The sequence below is a fragment of the Oncorhynchus mykiss genome, chromosome 10, assembly GCF_057628025.1.
Source record: "Oncorhynchus mykiss isolate SJ-2025 chromosome 10, ASM5762802v1, whole genome shotgun sequence".
In the NCBI taxonomy this organism is placed as follows: domain Eukaryota; kingdom Metazoa; phylum Chordata; class Actinopteri; order Salmoniformes; family Salmonidae; genus Oncorhynchus; species Oncorhynchus mykiss.
The window spans coordinates 22497198-22514180 of record NC_143031.1 but is presented as its reverse complement, the minus strand read 5'-3'; the positions used below and the strand labels follow the sequence as shown (position 1 = coordinate 22514180).

The following is a 16983-nucleotide window of genomic DNA, read 5'->3' as shown; positions in this document are numbered from 1 at the left end:
ATTATATATATATATATATATTTTTATATATATATACAGCCAATATGTGTATTGGCTGATGCTTTCACACACACACGTGTGTGTGTGTGTGTGTGTGTATGGATGTTTATGTATATATATATATATATTCACCCCAAAAATATATGGTGGATTGGAAATTATGCAGACCAATTACATTGATGGAAACAACAATCTATCTGTAATTTTAAAGCTGATCCACTCCCTAATCTATTTTTTTTTAGCTATCATGGTCCAAACACTCCAAGACAGTCAAGAAGAGGGCACAATAACACCGTTTCCCCCTCAGGAGATTGAAAACATTTGGCATGGTTCCTCAGATCCTCAAAAAAGTTCTACAGCTGCACCATCGAAAGCATCCGGACCATTTGCATCACCACCTGGTATGGTAACTGCTCAGCATCCGACCATAAAGCTCTACATAGGGTAGTGCGTACGGCTCAATACATCACTGAAGCCAAGCTTCCTGCCGTCCAGGACCTATATACTAGGCGGTGTCAGAGGAAGTCTTTGACTCCAGTCACCCAAGTCATAGACAGTTCTCTCTGCTACCGCACGGTAAGCGGTACCGGAGCGCGTTTAGTACAAACCGTTGCGCAACGTAGCAAACGATCATCAAGTGAACTGAACACACCTCATCACTCGACCTCAGGTGTTTTTGTCTGGGGCTACAACATAAATGTGTGCAGTTGGGGTACTCGGGGAGAGCTCAAAGTAGTCAGTTATGTTATCAAGGTCCTGGGGACAGGCTGTTGTTCCATTACAGTGCTAACATACTTGATTGAAATGCTCAAGGGCATGGTGGTTAGTTGAATCAGATGTGTTGCTATTGGTCTGGAACAAACGCCTGTACATCATGTGGGTCCCCAGCAACAGTATTGAAGAACACTCCTAACCTATATTGTAATAGAAATCCTGAGGTCTTACTTGATCAAAAACTTCATACAAAAGCCACATCGTCACACAATAGCAGCATCAGCTGCACCATCGAGAGCATCCTGACGGGTTGCATCACTGCCTGGTATGGCAACTGCTCGGCCTCTGACCGCAAGGCACTACAGAGGGTAGTGCGTACGGCCAAGTACTTCACCGGTGTCAAGCTTCCTGCCATCCAGGACCTCTATACCAGGCAGTGTCAGAGGTAGGCCCTAAAAATAGTCAAAGACTCCAGCCACCCTAGTCATAGACTGCCCTCTCTCCTACCGCACGGCAAGCGGTACCGGAGCGCCAAGTCTAGGTCCAAGAGGCTCTACCCCCCCCAAGCCATAAGACTCCTGAACAGCTAATCAAGTGGCTACCCAGACTATTTGCATTGCCCCCCCCCCCCCCCCCCCACGCTGCTGCTACTCTGTTATTATCTATGCATAGCCACTTTAATAACTCTACCTACATGTACATAATTTCCTCAATTACCTCTCCACCGGTGCCCCTGCACATTGACACATTGACTATGTACCAGTACCCCCTGTATATAGCCCCGTTATTGCTATTTACTGTTGCTCTTTAATGATTTGTTATTCTTATCTCTTACTTTTTTTTTCTTTTCTTAAAACTGCATTGTTGGTTAAGGGCTTTTAAGTAAGCATTTCACTGTAAGGTGTATTCGGCGCATGTGAAAAATAACATTTGATTTGGTCGGTCAGACATCACTCAACCATCACTCGATTGTGCTTCACAACAGAATGGACACAATAGAACACTGTAAAACTATGCTGGAATTGCATAACACTCATCCTCTCTCTGTTATTTCTGTTTTCCTCACAGATGTACTGTGGATAGCAAGGTATCGCGGGTGGCTTGGCTCAACCGCACCACCATTCTCTACGCGGGGGCTGACAAGTGGTCTCTGGACCCTCGAGTGGTCCGAATGGACAACACACCCGTGACAGAGTACAGCATAAAGATCCAGAATGTGAATGTACACGACGAGGGGCCCTACGTGTGCTCCATCCTCACAAGCAACAAACCCAAATCATCCAAAGTGCATCTCATCGTTCAAGGTACTGCACTTCTTCTTCTCTCAGATTCTGTCCATTTACATAGTTCACTTGTGGTTTGTGATTTGTCAATTTTCCTTCTAGACGCATAGGGCTGAATTGATATCACTGTCTTTGCTTGGTAGTCTGACTGACTTTAGTGTTAAGTTTACAGATGCTATATTTCAAAATCGGGACTGTGATTGTTTTGACTTAACCAGTGGGAAGGCATGAGAGATAGAGAGAAGGAAAACTTCTTAGTCGCCTTCGCCAGGATGATCTAATTATCTGAAACTTGCCAAACGTGATTCCCTGAGATGAAATTGGGATTTAATCTAGGTTTAATTTCAGATCGTTGATAGATATTGATTTGGGGACACAGCAAGTTGGAGAATACCGTGGCCCCGTTTCAGTGCAAGGGCTTACTAAATCAGCTGTCGATACCTGGACTTTTGTTATCATTTACAGTGAACTCAATTTTCTTCTCGCTCAGTTTCCAAAAACAATTAGCACCACTGTCCTTTTGTCGGCTTTAGTGGTACAGATCATGTAGACACACTCATTTGACGTTTAATTAAAACTGAACAAGATTAACTACGGACTAGACAGGTTTTTATAATGTAAGATCTTGCATTCAGAATGGGACTAATGCCACAACAAACGACAGTATGCATGTAATCATAAAATAATTGACATTAGACATTTGGCAATGTCTATTTCTTGCGCAACAGAGTCCCCAAGGGTTCTTTATTGTCTTATTTGAAAATGCAACTTTTTTCTAAGAAAACAATATGTTACTCATTAACCTATTGAATTTAGCCCTGACACTAATTACTGGAAAAAAAAAAAAAAAAAGGCAATTATTTACTTTAAAAATTAGCAGCGGCTTTATATATATAAAAATAGTTCAGTCTGTGAACACAGAACAAATTACTGTACTTAAATCATTATTCCAAACTGTAATTAACAGATCATTGGAAGGAATTCCGGCTACTCTGTATAATTACTCTTCATAATATGTCATTAATTTATTACATGCTGCTGCTACTCTGTACTTTATTTTACTCTTATTATTATCTATCCTGATGCCTAGTCACTTTACCTTGCCTTCATGTGCATATCTACCTCAAATACCTCATACCCCTGCACATTGATCTGGTACTCCCTGTATATAGCTCCATTCTTGTGTATTTTATTCCTTGTATTAATATATACACTACCGCTCAAAAGTTTGGGGTCACATAGAAATGTCCTTGTTTTTTAAAGAAGAACAATTTTTTGGTCCATTAAAATAACATCAAATTGATCAGAAATACTGTGTAGACATTGTTAATGTTGTAAATGACTATTGTAGCTGTAAACGGCTGATATTTAATGGAATTTCTACATAGGCGTACAGAGGCCCATTATCAGCAACCATCACTCCTGTGTTCCAAAGGCACGTTGTGTTAGCTAATCAAAGTTTATCATTTTAAAAGGCTAATATATCATTAGAAAACCTGTTTGCAGTTATGTTAGCACAGCTGGAAACTCTTGTTCTGATTAAAGAAGCAATAAAACAGGCCTTCTTTAGACTAATTGAGTATCTGGAGAATCAGCATTTGTGGGTTTGATTACAGGCTCAAAATGGCCAGAAACAAAGACTTTCGTCTGAAACTCGTCAGCCGAGTCTTGTTCTGAGAAATGCAGGCTATTCCTTGCGAGAAATTGCCAAGAAACTGAAGATCTCGTCCAACACTGTGTACTACTCCCTTCATTGAACAGCACAAACTGTCTGTAACCAGAATAGCAAGAGGAGTGGGAGGCCCCAGTGCACAACTGAGCAAGAGGTCAAGCCAGTTTTATTGCTTCTTTAATCAGGACAACAGTTTTCAGCTGTGCTAACATAATTACCAACGGGTTTTCTAATGATCATTTAGCCTTTTAAAATAACAAACTTGGATTAGCTAACACAATGTGCCATTGGAACACAGGAGTCATGATTGCTGACAGTAGGCCTCTGTTTCCAGCTACAATATTCATTTTATAACATAAACAATGTCTACACTGTATTTCTGATCAATTTGATGTTATTTTAATGGACAAAAAATGAGTTTTTCGTTCAAAAACAAGGAGATTTCTAAGTGACCCCAAACATTTGAACGGTGGCGTATATGTTTTTTTTTACTCTGCATCGTTGAGAAAGGCTCATAAGCAAGCATTTCACGGTTAATTCTACACCTGCTGTATTTGGTGCATGTGACAAATCAAATTTTATTTGATTTATTGTGGTTTAGAAGTGGAAGCTTTTTGCACGGACTGATTTTAATTCTTCCTCATCATATTTTCGCACACGTCACTATTAGATTGTAAAGGTGTTTGGTCTAGGATAAAGAAAGAAAAACTCACACAAGAAATCAGATTAAAAAAACAACACTCCATGTTTTATGATGAGACTTTTTCCTTCACTTTTAATTTTCCTAAACGTGACCCTCTAAGATACTGCACAACTCTTAAGTTGGTGTGTACAACATGGCTGAATTTGTCAGGTGCTTTTATTGTTAGATCCAAAGAGACTTCTCCTGGAGAGCAGCACTCTTGAGAATTGCTGTGTGAGAGCGAAGGTGACTCATGGGTTCATGGAAACCAACACAGCACGGCAGCCCTTCACTGCACCTCAGCCTTTAATATTTCATGCTGTGTTTAGCCATGAAATGCTTCACAAAAAAATGCTATCACATTTCTCTCCTGCAAGCTCAAAACGGCACGGCACTGATTTCTCTGCCTTCCTGCCTACTTATACAACACAAGGAAGAAATAGGAGTAGAATTGTTCTCGTCTCTCTACAATTACTGTATACCTTATGCAGAGTTACAGTAAAACACATGTATTTCTGCAAATGGATGTTTTGGATTATGATCTGCTTGGATATTGCTGTAATGTCAAAACTGCATCTATTTTGGTTTAGAATGAAGCCAACTGGAAAACCATATCTTTCCGAAAACTGCATGCACTTCCAAAACATCCATCTGTGATATTGATTAGAAGTAATTCAATAGGGGACAAGTAATGAAGGAGAATGTACAGGAGCCCCAGACAGAAACCTTAAACTTGGATTTTGCCTCAAACTTTGAGCTTTTAATTTTGTAGAGAACACAAAGAAGCATTGTAATAGGGTTTTATAAGGGGACCAAGGTCATTTGATCGTTGCAGAAGCAGCATTTGACTACAATTGTCTCTCAACCATTTAAAACTGAGAGAAGTGAGAGAATCACAGTTTGTATTCACAAGACATCAATGCCACATTCACAGAAAAGCCAGACTTTATAGGAAGCAAAGTTTTGTCAGAATTTCATAACATTCACTTCTGTTTCTTAATAAAATGTTATAGCTGTAACCTTCATCCATACTTTTCAACCTGGAATCTCTATTAGTTATTATATCTTAAAAATTCTTAGTCATTCTAACTTGTTTCTCAAACCTGATCTCACATAGATGCACAAGGCGAGTCGTGGCATAACATGAACACGCCCCCAAGTAGGGTACAGCCGTAGGGTACTCCCGTTACACCCATCCTAAGCAAACTACTGACATCTTTTATTAACATACTTGGCTGTCACACCAACAAATTATTGACTTGATGCAAATTCTGCCACTCTGTGTTACCCGACCTACTAACACTGACAGTAAACCTAGTAAATCTGTCGCATTATACTTCTGTCACTGGTTGTTTAGCCCTTGCTGTTTCACCGGTTAGCTGACGTTAATCTCGATCTAATTCGCTAGTCTTAGAAATGTTGCGTAACTACTTCCAGTCTTTGCCTGCCCTTGAACGGACTAGGTATTTAGAAAAGTTGATTCTTGTTGGCTTGCCTATATGGCCATTCAACTTGCCGGAGACCAGCTGGGGAGACAACCCTACCAAATGGCGCTAAGTAGACTAAGGCAATATCTATACCTATTTGGTGGAATCTCCAGGTTTGCATAAATATCCAAGTGTTGAAGAATATTATAGCTGTTATTTGGACAGATTCATCTCACTAGTCCTTACTACAAGCTGTAGAATGGAGTTGGTGGAATCATCCTTTAATTCATGGACACTTTCTCAGCTGGGCCAGGAGCGCTTTAATTAGGTCAGGTGGAAATGTCCGACAGATCTCAACTCATTAAATGGAGGAAACCTCCACCGCCCGACCTTGCTGCCTTCTATGAATCAACACAAACTACCAAGTAAATATACCACTTTGTGGTTAAAGGAATTCCTGCCTCAGTCTCATCCATTCTTCTGTCACCTGACCTGTGACCACCTGTTCACTTTCACTATTGTTAGTCATCCTACCTGTCCAGCTACCCACACAGATTCCAATAATCTTTCACAAGATAACTAACAAACTTTATGCAATACACATAGCTAGTTAGATACAAAAGAGTGTTAGCGACTTACTAGTGATGAAGTGCTTCGAACACACATAAATGTATCGAGTAACCGTAGCCCACAGCTTTCCATCATCATCATCATCATTGCGGAAACCATGAGGTTCATCTAACCTGGTCCCTGGGCAGTTGATAAAACTTAATTTGGTGGTGTTTTCTCCCAGTATTGTTCAGACAAAATGGTACGCAACAGCTTTTCGGCATCTTAAAAGCAGGGTTAGCTAGCTAGTTGAAGAAAGTCAGTCGGAATCGGCTCTTTGGTTGGTAATTGTGACGTATATTCCATGCAAAGCTATATCTGTTCAAAGTGTTTTTAAGCATGATGTAGTGTGTTAAGACGACATGGAAGTATGTTTAAAAATGACCAACCAACCATATCCAAAATGTTTATAGAATGATTTAAAAAAAAGAATACAGCCATTGTCGGGTTATGAGTAAACTAGGCAATTTAACATAGGAGAAACGGGAGTACCCTACAGCTGTACACTGCTCAGAGGCATGGTCATGTTAAGCCTCGCCACGTATATCTATTGTGAGTTATAACATTGATATGGCTTTTTAGCATAAATCCACAAAGGCAGAATAGAACGATTACCAAATAGCTCAACTCAGGAATATCATCAACAAAAGCCATTCTACAAAGGCATTTATCCCTACTACAATAAGCATTGTACTGTATAGACATTTTATTACATTACAATCATGTGACCCTTACATTGAAAGATGCTGAACCTATTTTATTGGCATTTCATACTGAGATGCACTCCATACCTGATCAACTTGTCTGTAAGTCTCTTTATAAGAAAACCCAATGAACTCTTACTAACAAGTGAAAAGTGTGCTTCTAGATGTTTCAGAAATGTGAAAATGAGTTCAGTTTGCATTCACAAATGTAGTCTAATTAATTATATGAAGAAAATAAATGGTGGAGGGCTATACATCAACATGGTCTATTTCACTTTATTATCAGCCACCCAAAGACCCCCCATTCCCACCCCAACAACTGGCTTGACCACACAATTTATTTTCATCATGAGCAAAAGCAATTGGTTTTCTACCCAAAGTTGCAAAGAAAATGTTGTGATCCATTTAATAAACATAAAGAGACCAGCAAAATGAATATAAGGGAATAGCCAGAACTGCAGCATCTAGTAGGCAAAGCTGGGTACTTTCACACTAATTTATGGTAAAGAATGCAAGTGACTTCAATGACTGGTTTCTCTGAACAGGGGAATAAAACATCACCAGATTCACAGGAAATACATTACAAAGGTTGAAGAAGCAAAACTCCAAGCAGCAGCTTCATAGTACTTGTCAGACATAGAGAACTGATACTTTATACTGGTTGTTGGGGTGGAATTGGCGTGAGGGGTCTGTGGGTGGCTATTGATAATTTTATTGGATTCCTCATGTCTTACTCATTGTTAGGACGAATGATGGTCCAAATCAGAGGTTATGTACTATATTTATTGAAGATTAAATAAATCCTATAAATTAAAATTGTCATTTTGGGTGCAATTAATTTAGCTTAATTAAATTATAAATTCAACCAAATAATGTTTCAGGAATACTAATCTTATCTGTTTCTAATTACAGAAACGCTTTCAGAACAATCTGAAATGGTGGTTGACATGGCTTGCTGAAATTACATGGAATGACCCATGAGGGAGAGGTTGTTGTCCTGGTACCACACTGCCAAGTTTCTGACTTGCTCCCTATAGGCTGCCTCATCGTCGCCGTAGATCAGTCCTATCACCGTTGTGTCGTTAGCAAACTTGATGATTGTGTTGGAGTCGTGTGTGGCGGCGCAGTCATGGGTAAACAGGTAGTACAGAAGGGGACTAAGCACACACCCCTGAGGGGGTCATGCTCTGATGGTCAGCTTGGCGGATGGATTGTTGCCTACCCTCACCACCTAGGGGCGGCCCGTCAGGAAGTCCCAGACACAGTTGCAGAGGGAAGTGTTCAGTCCCAGGGTCCTGAGCTTGGTGATGAGCTTGGTAACTATGGTGTTAAATGCTGAGCTGTTGTCAATAAACAGCATCCAGGTGGGTGAGGGGCAGTGTGAAGCGCAATAGAAATTGCATTATCTGTGGATCTGTTAAAGCAATATATGAATTGGAATGGGCAGGGTGACTGGGATGATGGTGTTGATGTCAGCTATGACCAGACTTTCAAAGCATTCCATGGCTATAGATGTGAGTGCTACGGGGTGATTAGTCAAATAGGCAGGTTACTTTGGCATTCTTGGGCACAGAGACTATGGTGGTCTGCTTGAAACAAGTTGGTATTACAGACCAGGTCACAGATAGGTTGAAAATGTAATTGAAGACACTTGGTATTCCGTCTGGCCCCACGGCATTGGGAATGTTAACCTGTTTAAAGGTCTTACTCACATCGGCTATGGAGAACAAGCTCAGACAGTCGTCCGGAACAGCTGGTGCCGTCATGCATCGTCCAGTGTTGCTTGCCTCGAAGCGAGCATAGAAGGCATTTAGCTCGTCTGGTATGCTTGCATCGCTTGGCAGCTCGTGGCTGGGCTTCCCTTTGTAATCTGTGATAGTTTGCAAGCCCTGCCACATCAGTCAAGCGTCAGAGCCAGCGTAATAGGATTAGTAGTAATAAAAACTGTAGTCAGCCAACCAAGTAGCAACCCAGCTTTACGCCAGGAGAGAGAACGATTGGGAAGTCCATAAGGACAGTACTGCCTTAGTGGTCCTTCTGGCCCCCACAGGCCCTCCCGTCTACCACCGCCACTGAAATTGAGTTCCATGTTAACCTGCACAGAGGGAAGGCCTCCAGTCCAGCGGGAAACGTCAATCAGCCAAGTGACCTTGTCCACTGATACCACCAGGAATAAGGCACCTGCTTCCATGGTGACTGTACGGAGAAGCTAAACCTGAGCCAACTGCATTCAAGACACACTACTAAAAGGAATATGTTATCTAAAGTAAAGCTCTTTGCTGCATACCTTAAGTTTATATCCAGTACTAGAGTTGATGTAAGTGGAAAAGAGCTGGAATGTGAGGAGTGGAAAAGAGATCAATTGATAGCCCTACAAATTTGAGTGCATTCTGATTCTCAGATTTGTTAAAATCATGGTAATAGCAGCTAGAAAATGAGGCTGAGTTGTGGTGCAGAGACGGGCCAGGTGTGTTTTGCTATGTTTAACTCCCTTTTGGTACCATGGGATGTACTGCCCTCACACCAGTGCAGACAGTGACTCATAAGTAAAAGGGAATAAGGTTTGCTGACCATATGCTCAATACAGTGCCCATGGGAATCATTTAGAATGGGTCACACATCGAATCATTTAGAATGGGTCACACATCGAATCATTTAGAATGGGTCACCACGCTCAAGTCACCACGCTCAAGGGGAATAGCCTATGCAACTGCCAACACCTCAAATATGTCGACACATTTACGTTGACATCACCCCAGTATACTGGAACAACACAACATGTCTCCCCTCTGTATTCAAGCAGCCCTTGGTAGCTGACTCTGATCGGGCCAAAGAAATTACAAGAAATTACAAGAAATTTACAGTCTTTAGTTTATAGCTGCAAATATGGGGTTTCAGCACCTCGTGAAAGTGCTCGGGCCACGTTACGAACTTCCCTCTTGCACTTATTTCAGCAAACAGGTAGTACCCGCTCTATATAATGCAAGCAAACCAAGTTTTCAATGAACTGGCCTATGCACCCTGTGTTGCGCTTACTTAACAGTGCCCATCACATTACCCCTCAGTGGGAGAGACACGACTCCTTTATGAGAGTCATAAGTGTACATCTGGCACTGAAGGAGGCAGTGTCATGGTGTGTTCGTAACCAAGTGGGATATGGGGATGTACCACATACGACTGGGAAAAATCCACTTAAACGGCCCTCAAACTGGTAATTACTAGTGGGAAACTTGTCTATCAACCTGAGCACCCACTTCTCCCACATGGTGACCTCTGACATCCCCTAAATGGAAATGGACTCTATAACAGCATTTTCAGCAATTGAATGCAAAAAATAATAATATTTATAAAACGCAATCTACTAATGTTCTTTCTATAATTTGTTTAAAACCATAACAGCTGTACTTTTAGTTTATGGTTGACACAGCTTGTTGGCCATTAGCAAATTGGCGTTTCTCAACGAGTTCAAATCACATGACTGCATCCAACTGATATTTACAACTTAACAACTGGTAGATTCCCACCTCCCACATGGTTACAAAGGCAGCATCAGAGTGGAAACTTGAGGCCCAACATAACAATCCGGTCACAACAGACAATGCCAGAAACATTGGGAATGCTGAACATTGTGAACATTGTGAATTTTCCCGCTGTATTGAAACCAAACCGTGAACCCAAATGGGTTTGGGGAACCGTTACACCCCTACAATCCATACAAATCAAATGGGACTGCCATTTAAATCTGTTGGTTTAACATGAATGATTTATGTTGTTTTGTTAAATATGAGTTATTAATAAGTGATACAGAGCAAGTGCATTTTGGAATGTTTGTCTATGAGGTTGTTGTTTGATCTCAAATAATTTTTCCATAGATACTATATTAACATGTGCTGTCTAGTTAAAACCATGTAACTGGCACCTACTAGCTCTATGTTCTCTAACTTTACATGTTAGTATATTTATAATTTAGATAAGAGTATGTAGAAATCTGACAGAAATTACATGTTGATTCAATTGCCTGTAAATGGGATTTGGTGAGTGCTTCAAGACAACGCTAATCTGTTAAGCCTTCCCAACCGTGGTGGCCCACGTGGCGAATGTGCATAGACCCTGATCGTGGGGTGCTTGGCATGGCACTGGCCGCTCATATTAGACATAGTGAGGAGGCCTTTCATTCTGATGGCCATTCCAGGGTGGCCTCGAAACGTATGCTTTCTCCAGAGAAAAATGTCACGCACAATATGATGTGTCAAAGGGCAGGTGTAAATCAATTCAATTATAAAGCCCTCTAAACAGACTACTGGATCCTCTATGGTTTCCTCAAATGTAATGATGTGACTGTGTTTTTAGATTAGGCCTGAGTCCTCTCTAGCATAAGGGGTGTCTAAAAGAAAAAGGATTGGCCTCTCAATTCAATGCACATTGACGTAATAAGCTTTAGGACTCATTATTGGATGGAGAGGAGCCTCTTCTCTAGTCCATCAAAAGCAAGTAATGAGGCATTCGAAATATTCAGGCAACATTAGGAGAATAGAAATTGGAGCCTGCTTCTAAGCTTTTGCTTGTGTAACACATTAAAGGTGCTCTCTTCATCAATTTCTCACCTACTGAGTTCTTCGGCTATTTGGTCTGCTTCTCACTGCTTTCCCATTAACATTTACATAGTAAGACTATATTAGAGGGGGCGTGCACCAGGAGCACATGGCAATGCACAGATGTAAAGCTTAAAGGGCAACTGCACTTCCTGATTTGGCCTCGTTTTAGATGTGGTTCATTAAGAAATGCTAGCGGCCTTGACAGAATTTAAACGTGAGTTGCTTTCGGAAGTGGAGTAACTACAATGTTGTTGATCCATCCTCAGTTTTATCCTATTACAGCCATTTAAACTCTGTAACTGGTTTAAAATCACCATTGGCATCATGGTGAAATCCCTGAGCGGTTTCCTTCCTCTCCGTCAACTGAGTTAGGAAGGGCGAATGTATCTTTGTAGTGACTGGGTGTATTGATACACCATCCAAAGTGTAAATAGTAACTTCAACATGCTCAAAGGGATATTCAATGTCTGCTTTTTTTTCACCCATCTAACAATAGGTGCCCTTCTTTGCGAGGCATCGGAAAACCTCCCTGATCTTTGTCATTGAATCTGTGCATGAAATGTACTGCTTGACTGAGGGACCTTACAGTACATTCAGAAAGTATTCACAACCCTGAACTTTTTCCACATTTTGTTCTTTAACAGCCTGAATTTATAATGTATTAAATGTAGTATTCAACCCCTTTGTTATAGCAAGCCTAAATAAGTTAAACTTAACAATTGAAATAATCAGTTGCATGGACGTACTCTGTGTGCAATGTTAAACATAATAGTGTTTAACATGATTTGTGAATGACTACCTAATCTCTGTACCCCACACAATTATCTGTAAGGTCCCTAAATCGAGCAGTACATTTCCAACACGGATTACACCTCAAAGACCAGGGAAGTTTTCCAATGCCTTGCAAAGAAAGGTGCCTATTGGTAGATGGGTAAAAATTAAAAAAGCAGACATTGAAAATCCCTTTGAGCAGGATGAAGTTATTAATTACACTTTGGATGGTTTATCAATACACCTAGTCAATACAAAGATACAGGCATCCTTCCTAACTCAGTTGCCGGAGAGGCAGGAAACCGCTCATGGATTTATCAACGGCGTCTTTAAAACAGTTGCTGAGGATGGATCAACAATATTGTAGTTTCTCCACAATACTAACCTAATTGACAGTGAAAAGAAGGACACCTGTACAGAATCAAAATATTCCAAAGCATGCATCCTGTTTGCAACATAGCACTAAAGTAATACTGCAAAAAAATCAGGATCCCTCCGGAACATTCATTACGCACACCTGTCTCCTATTCCCACTGATTAGTACTTGTATAAGTGTGCCCTTTGGTTTCCTATTTTTACAATGTCCGTTGGTGCGTGTGAGTACCTGTGCTGTGTGTTTTGGCTTTCGTGCCATTGTGGATTGAGCAGATGATTACGGGTCTCGTCCCGTGGGTTAATCATTGTGTGCATCTGTTATTTATTCGAGGTACTCCTGTAAGGTTCTGCTTTTCTTTTCCTATCAGCTCATCAGCTCCCTATTTAGTTATTTCTGTTTGTTTGGTTGTGAGGTATTGTTTGTTTTTGACTGCCTACCTGCGTTTGACCATTGCCTGCCTGTGACCACGATTCCTGCCTTCTGCGAAGGCTTAATAAACATCTGCCGCGCTCTGCTCGTGAATCTACACCTTTTTCTCCCTGAGTATTCATTACACTCCTCTCTCTTTTGTTTGGTGTTCAACACTGTTTTGTTGTGTTTGTTTGGTCTTCGTCCCTGTGCCTTTACACGGCACGCCGTAATTTGGGCTTAATAAAAACCCTTACTACACATTCCTGCGTCTGTCTCCTGATCCTTGATGCCAACGTGACGGGTATGGATAGTTTCTGAAAGCACTGTAACTGTATGTGTGGGGTACAGAGATGGGGTAGTCATTTAAAAATAATGTTAAACACCATTATTGAACATAGTTAGTCCATGAAACTTATTGTTAAGCACAATTTAGTCAATGTTTTTTAAGCTTGCCATAAAGGGAGTGAATACTTAACTTTTTGAGGATCTGAGGGCCCATGACAAATCTTTACAGCCTACTAAGGGAGAAGAGGCGTTGTTGTGCCCTCTTCACAACCGTGTTGGTGTATTTGGACCATGATAGATCCATAGTGATGTGGATGGGGGCGTACTTGGCCATCCGTTTCCTGTAGTCCACGATCAGCTCCTTTGACTTTCTGACGTTGAGGGAAAGGTTGTTGTCCTGGCACGACACTGCCAGGTCTGACCTCCTCCCTATAGGCTGTCTCATCGTCGTCGGTGATCAGGCCTACCACCGTTGTGTTGTCAGCAAACTTAATAATGGGGTTGGAGTCATGCGTAGCCATGTGGTCGTGGGTGAACAGGGAGTACAGGAGGGGACTAAGCACGCACCCCTGAGTGGCCCCCGCGGTGAGTGTCAGTGTGGCGGATGGGTTGTTGCCTACCCTCACCGCTTGGGGGAATCCCATCAGGAAGTCCAGGATCCAGTTACAGAGGGAGGTGTTCAGTCCCAGGGTCTTACTCTTAGTGATGAGCTTGTAGAGCACTATGGTGTTGAATGCTGAGCTGTAGTCAATGAACAGCATTCTCACGTAGGTCTTCCTTTTGTTCAAGTGGGAAACGGCAGTGTGGAGTGCCATACAGATTGCATCATCTGTGGATCTGTTGAGGAGGTATGCAAATTTTAGTGGGTCCAGGGTGTCTGGGATGACAGTGTTGATGTGAGCCTTGACCAGCCTTTCAAAGAATTTCATGATTACAGGTGTGAGTGCTAAGGGGTTAAGACATTTCAGCTTTTCATTTTTTATGAATTTGTAAACCCGTTCTAAAAACATAATACACCATTATCTCAAAGTGGAATTGTGTGTAGATCAGTGACACAAAATCTACATGTAATCCATTTGCAATTCACGCTGTAACACAACAAAATGTGTAAAAAGTCAAGGGGTGTGTATACTTTCTGAATGCACTGTAAAGAGGCAATCCCATGCTTCAGCCTATCTGCTAATCATTAGTAGGGTCCTGCTTGGGGTAGAATACCAACGGTTCCCAGATGGTGAGCTGCATAAAAATCTGCTGGCGGTCTGAATGAAAACATTCTTTCAACCCGTGGGTCGGCTTGCTGTTCAGAACAATTACATTGCGTGTTGGAAACATTTTAAATTAAGATAATACACTTTTTAAAAACCCAATAGCTTTTTATCTAGCATTGTTTCGAATTTCATTCACAGATCAAAAATAATATAACAAATGTAGTTGTTGCATAAGTATTCAGCCCCTTTGTTTAGGCAAGCCTAAATTAGTTCAGGAGTAAAATGTGGCTTTACAAATTACATATTTTGTGTGAAATAATAGGGGTTGACATTTTTTTATGACTAACCCTTCCTCTGTCCCCCACACAAATATGTAAGGTCCCTCAGTCAAGTATTGAATTTCAAGCACAGATTCAACTACAAAGACCGGGGAGATTTTCAAAATCCTCATTAAGAAGGTCACTGATTGGCAGATGCATTCGTCCTTCTGAACTGAGCTTCAGGACAGGAATACAACTGCTCAGGGATGTTACTATGAGGCCAATATACAGAAATTTTCCAAATATTCTTGTATGCAACAAGGCCCTAAAGTAATACTGCAAAAAAAATGGAAAGGAATACACCTTTTGGCCTAAATGCAAAGCCGTGTGTTTGGTGCAAATCCGACACAACTGCCTCCTTATTTTCAAGCATAGTGGTGGCTGCATCATGGTATGGGTATGCTTAACATCGGCAAATACTGAGGAGTTTTTCAGGATAAAAATTTACGGGAGGAGCTATGCACAGGCACAATCCTATAGGAAAACCTTCAGTCTCCTTTACACCGGAAACTGGGAAAGGAATTCACCTTTCCACAGGATAATAACCTACAAGACAAAATCTACACTGGAGTTGCTTACCAAGAAGACAGTGAATGTTCCTGAGTGGCCAAGTTACTTTTTGGACTCTAGCCATGATCCCTACGTATTGACAGAGTTTCAAGAATTCGGAAAATAATAAATGGGCAAATGTTGCACAATCCAAGTGTGCAAATCTCTTAGACTTTCCAAAGACTCACAGCTATAATTGATGCCAAAGGTGTTTCTAACATGGGAACTGGGAACTGCATAGTTATTCAATTACTATTTTTTTGTTATTACATTTTTGTTAATCTTTCAAAAGAAATATTTCCAATTTTTCTTCCTGGTTGACATAAATAAATGACATTCCATAAAATGTGAAGAAATCCAAGGGGTCTTACTACTTTTGCAAGGCACGTACAGCATATGGATGTCACACAGCTGAATATTTTCCCCAAGCAAAATCAACTCAAAGAAGTCTAGCACAGATTAAAACAGTTTTCATGTTGACTTCGACAAATCATAAATTTTTGTAAACAAATGTCAGCATTTTTTTCACAGACAAATGCCTGCACATCTACAACAGACTGGCGACGTGCTGTTTACAACAGCAAAGACAGCAAATGCAATTAACTAGTCCATGCTGATGGCTTTTCCCTGAACCTCTAATAAAGTGAGAGCAGCCCAAATGACCCACTTTAACGGGGGTGATGAAGCAGCAGCCCATTCCACTGCCATAAACGCAGCCCCATTAATAACATTATTAGAGTGTAGGGGAAGTGGCAATTGCCACACAAACCCAATGTTATGTTCACTCAGCATGTTCTGCACAAACAGCTTAGCTTCCATGATCCCCCGGAGGTAGTAATAGGCAAGTAATTATAATAAACTCCACAAATACATCTATCGCCTATGCACAGATTTAATATCAATGTTGAGGGGTCTAGTTAGTTTTCATTCTCTAGGTTTCTGGTGGCATCTCTCAGGGGCAGACAGGGATTGAAGTGAAATTCACTAGCTTGCGTCTCAGAGAATTGTTTGCTTTCAAGTGGATGCTGTCGATCACTACTTCAATAGCTCCCTGCTTTTTCACGTTTCCATGGCAATTTGATATAAAAAACACAATCCTAATTAAAGGATTTTACACACAACTAAATTAGAGATGTGTTTTATGAGAAAGAAATACACTTTCACATCAGGGTACAGTTAGACCATAGAAATCATATTAAATTACTAGACGTGTTGTCATAGAACCTCAATGTTCCAGAATGGGGTGAATATGGCAGCCATATAGGTCAGGGAGAAATCCAAACTAGTCTAATTGGAATGAATGTGTGCATGTCAGAGCAAAAACCAAGCCATGATGTTGGAAGAAATTGTCCTTAGAGCTAGCTCTGAGACAGGATT

At 41.0% G+C, this 16983-nt stretch overlaps 1 protein-coding gene across 2 annotated transcripts in view; it reads left to right on the top strand.

Annotated features, from left to right (window-relative positions):
• LOC110533514 (opioid-binding protein/cell adhesion molecule) overlaps window positions 1-16983 on the top strand; it is a 335816-nt gene that overhangs the window by 249606 nt on the left and 69227 nt on the right. For both annotated transcript variants that reach the window (XM_021617800.3, XM_021617799.3), the window contains one exon: window positions 1783-2018. In XM_021617800.3, coding sequence (XP_021473475.1) covers window positions 1783-2018 — 236 coding nt within the window. The remainder of the gene's footprint in view (window positions 1-1782; window positions 2019-16983) is intronic.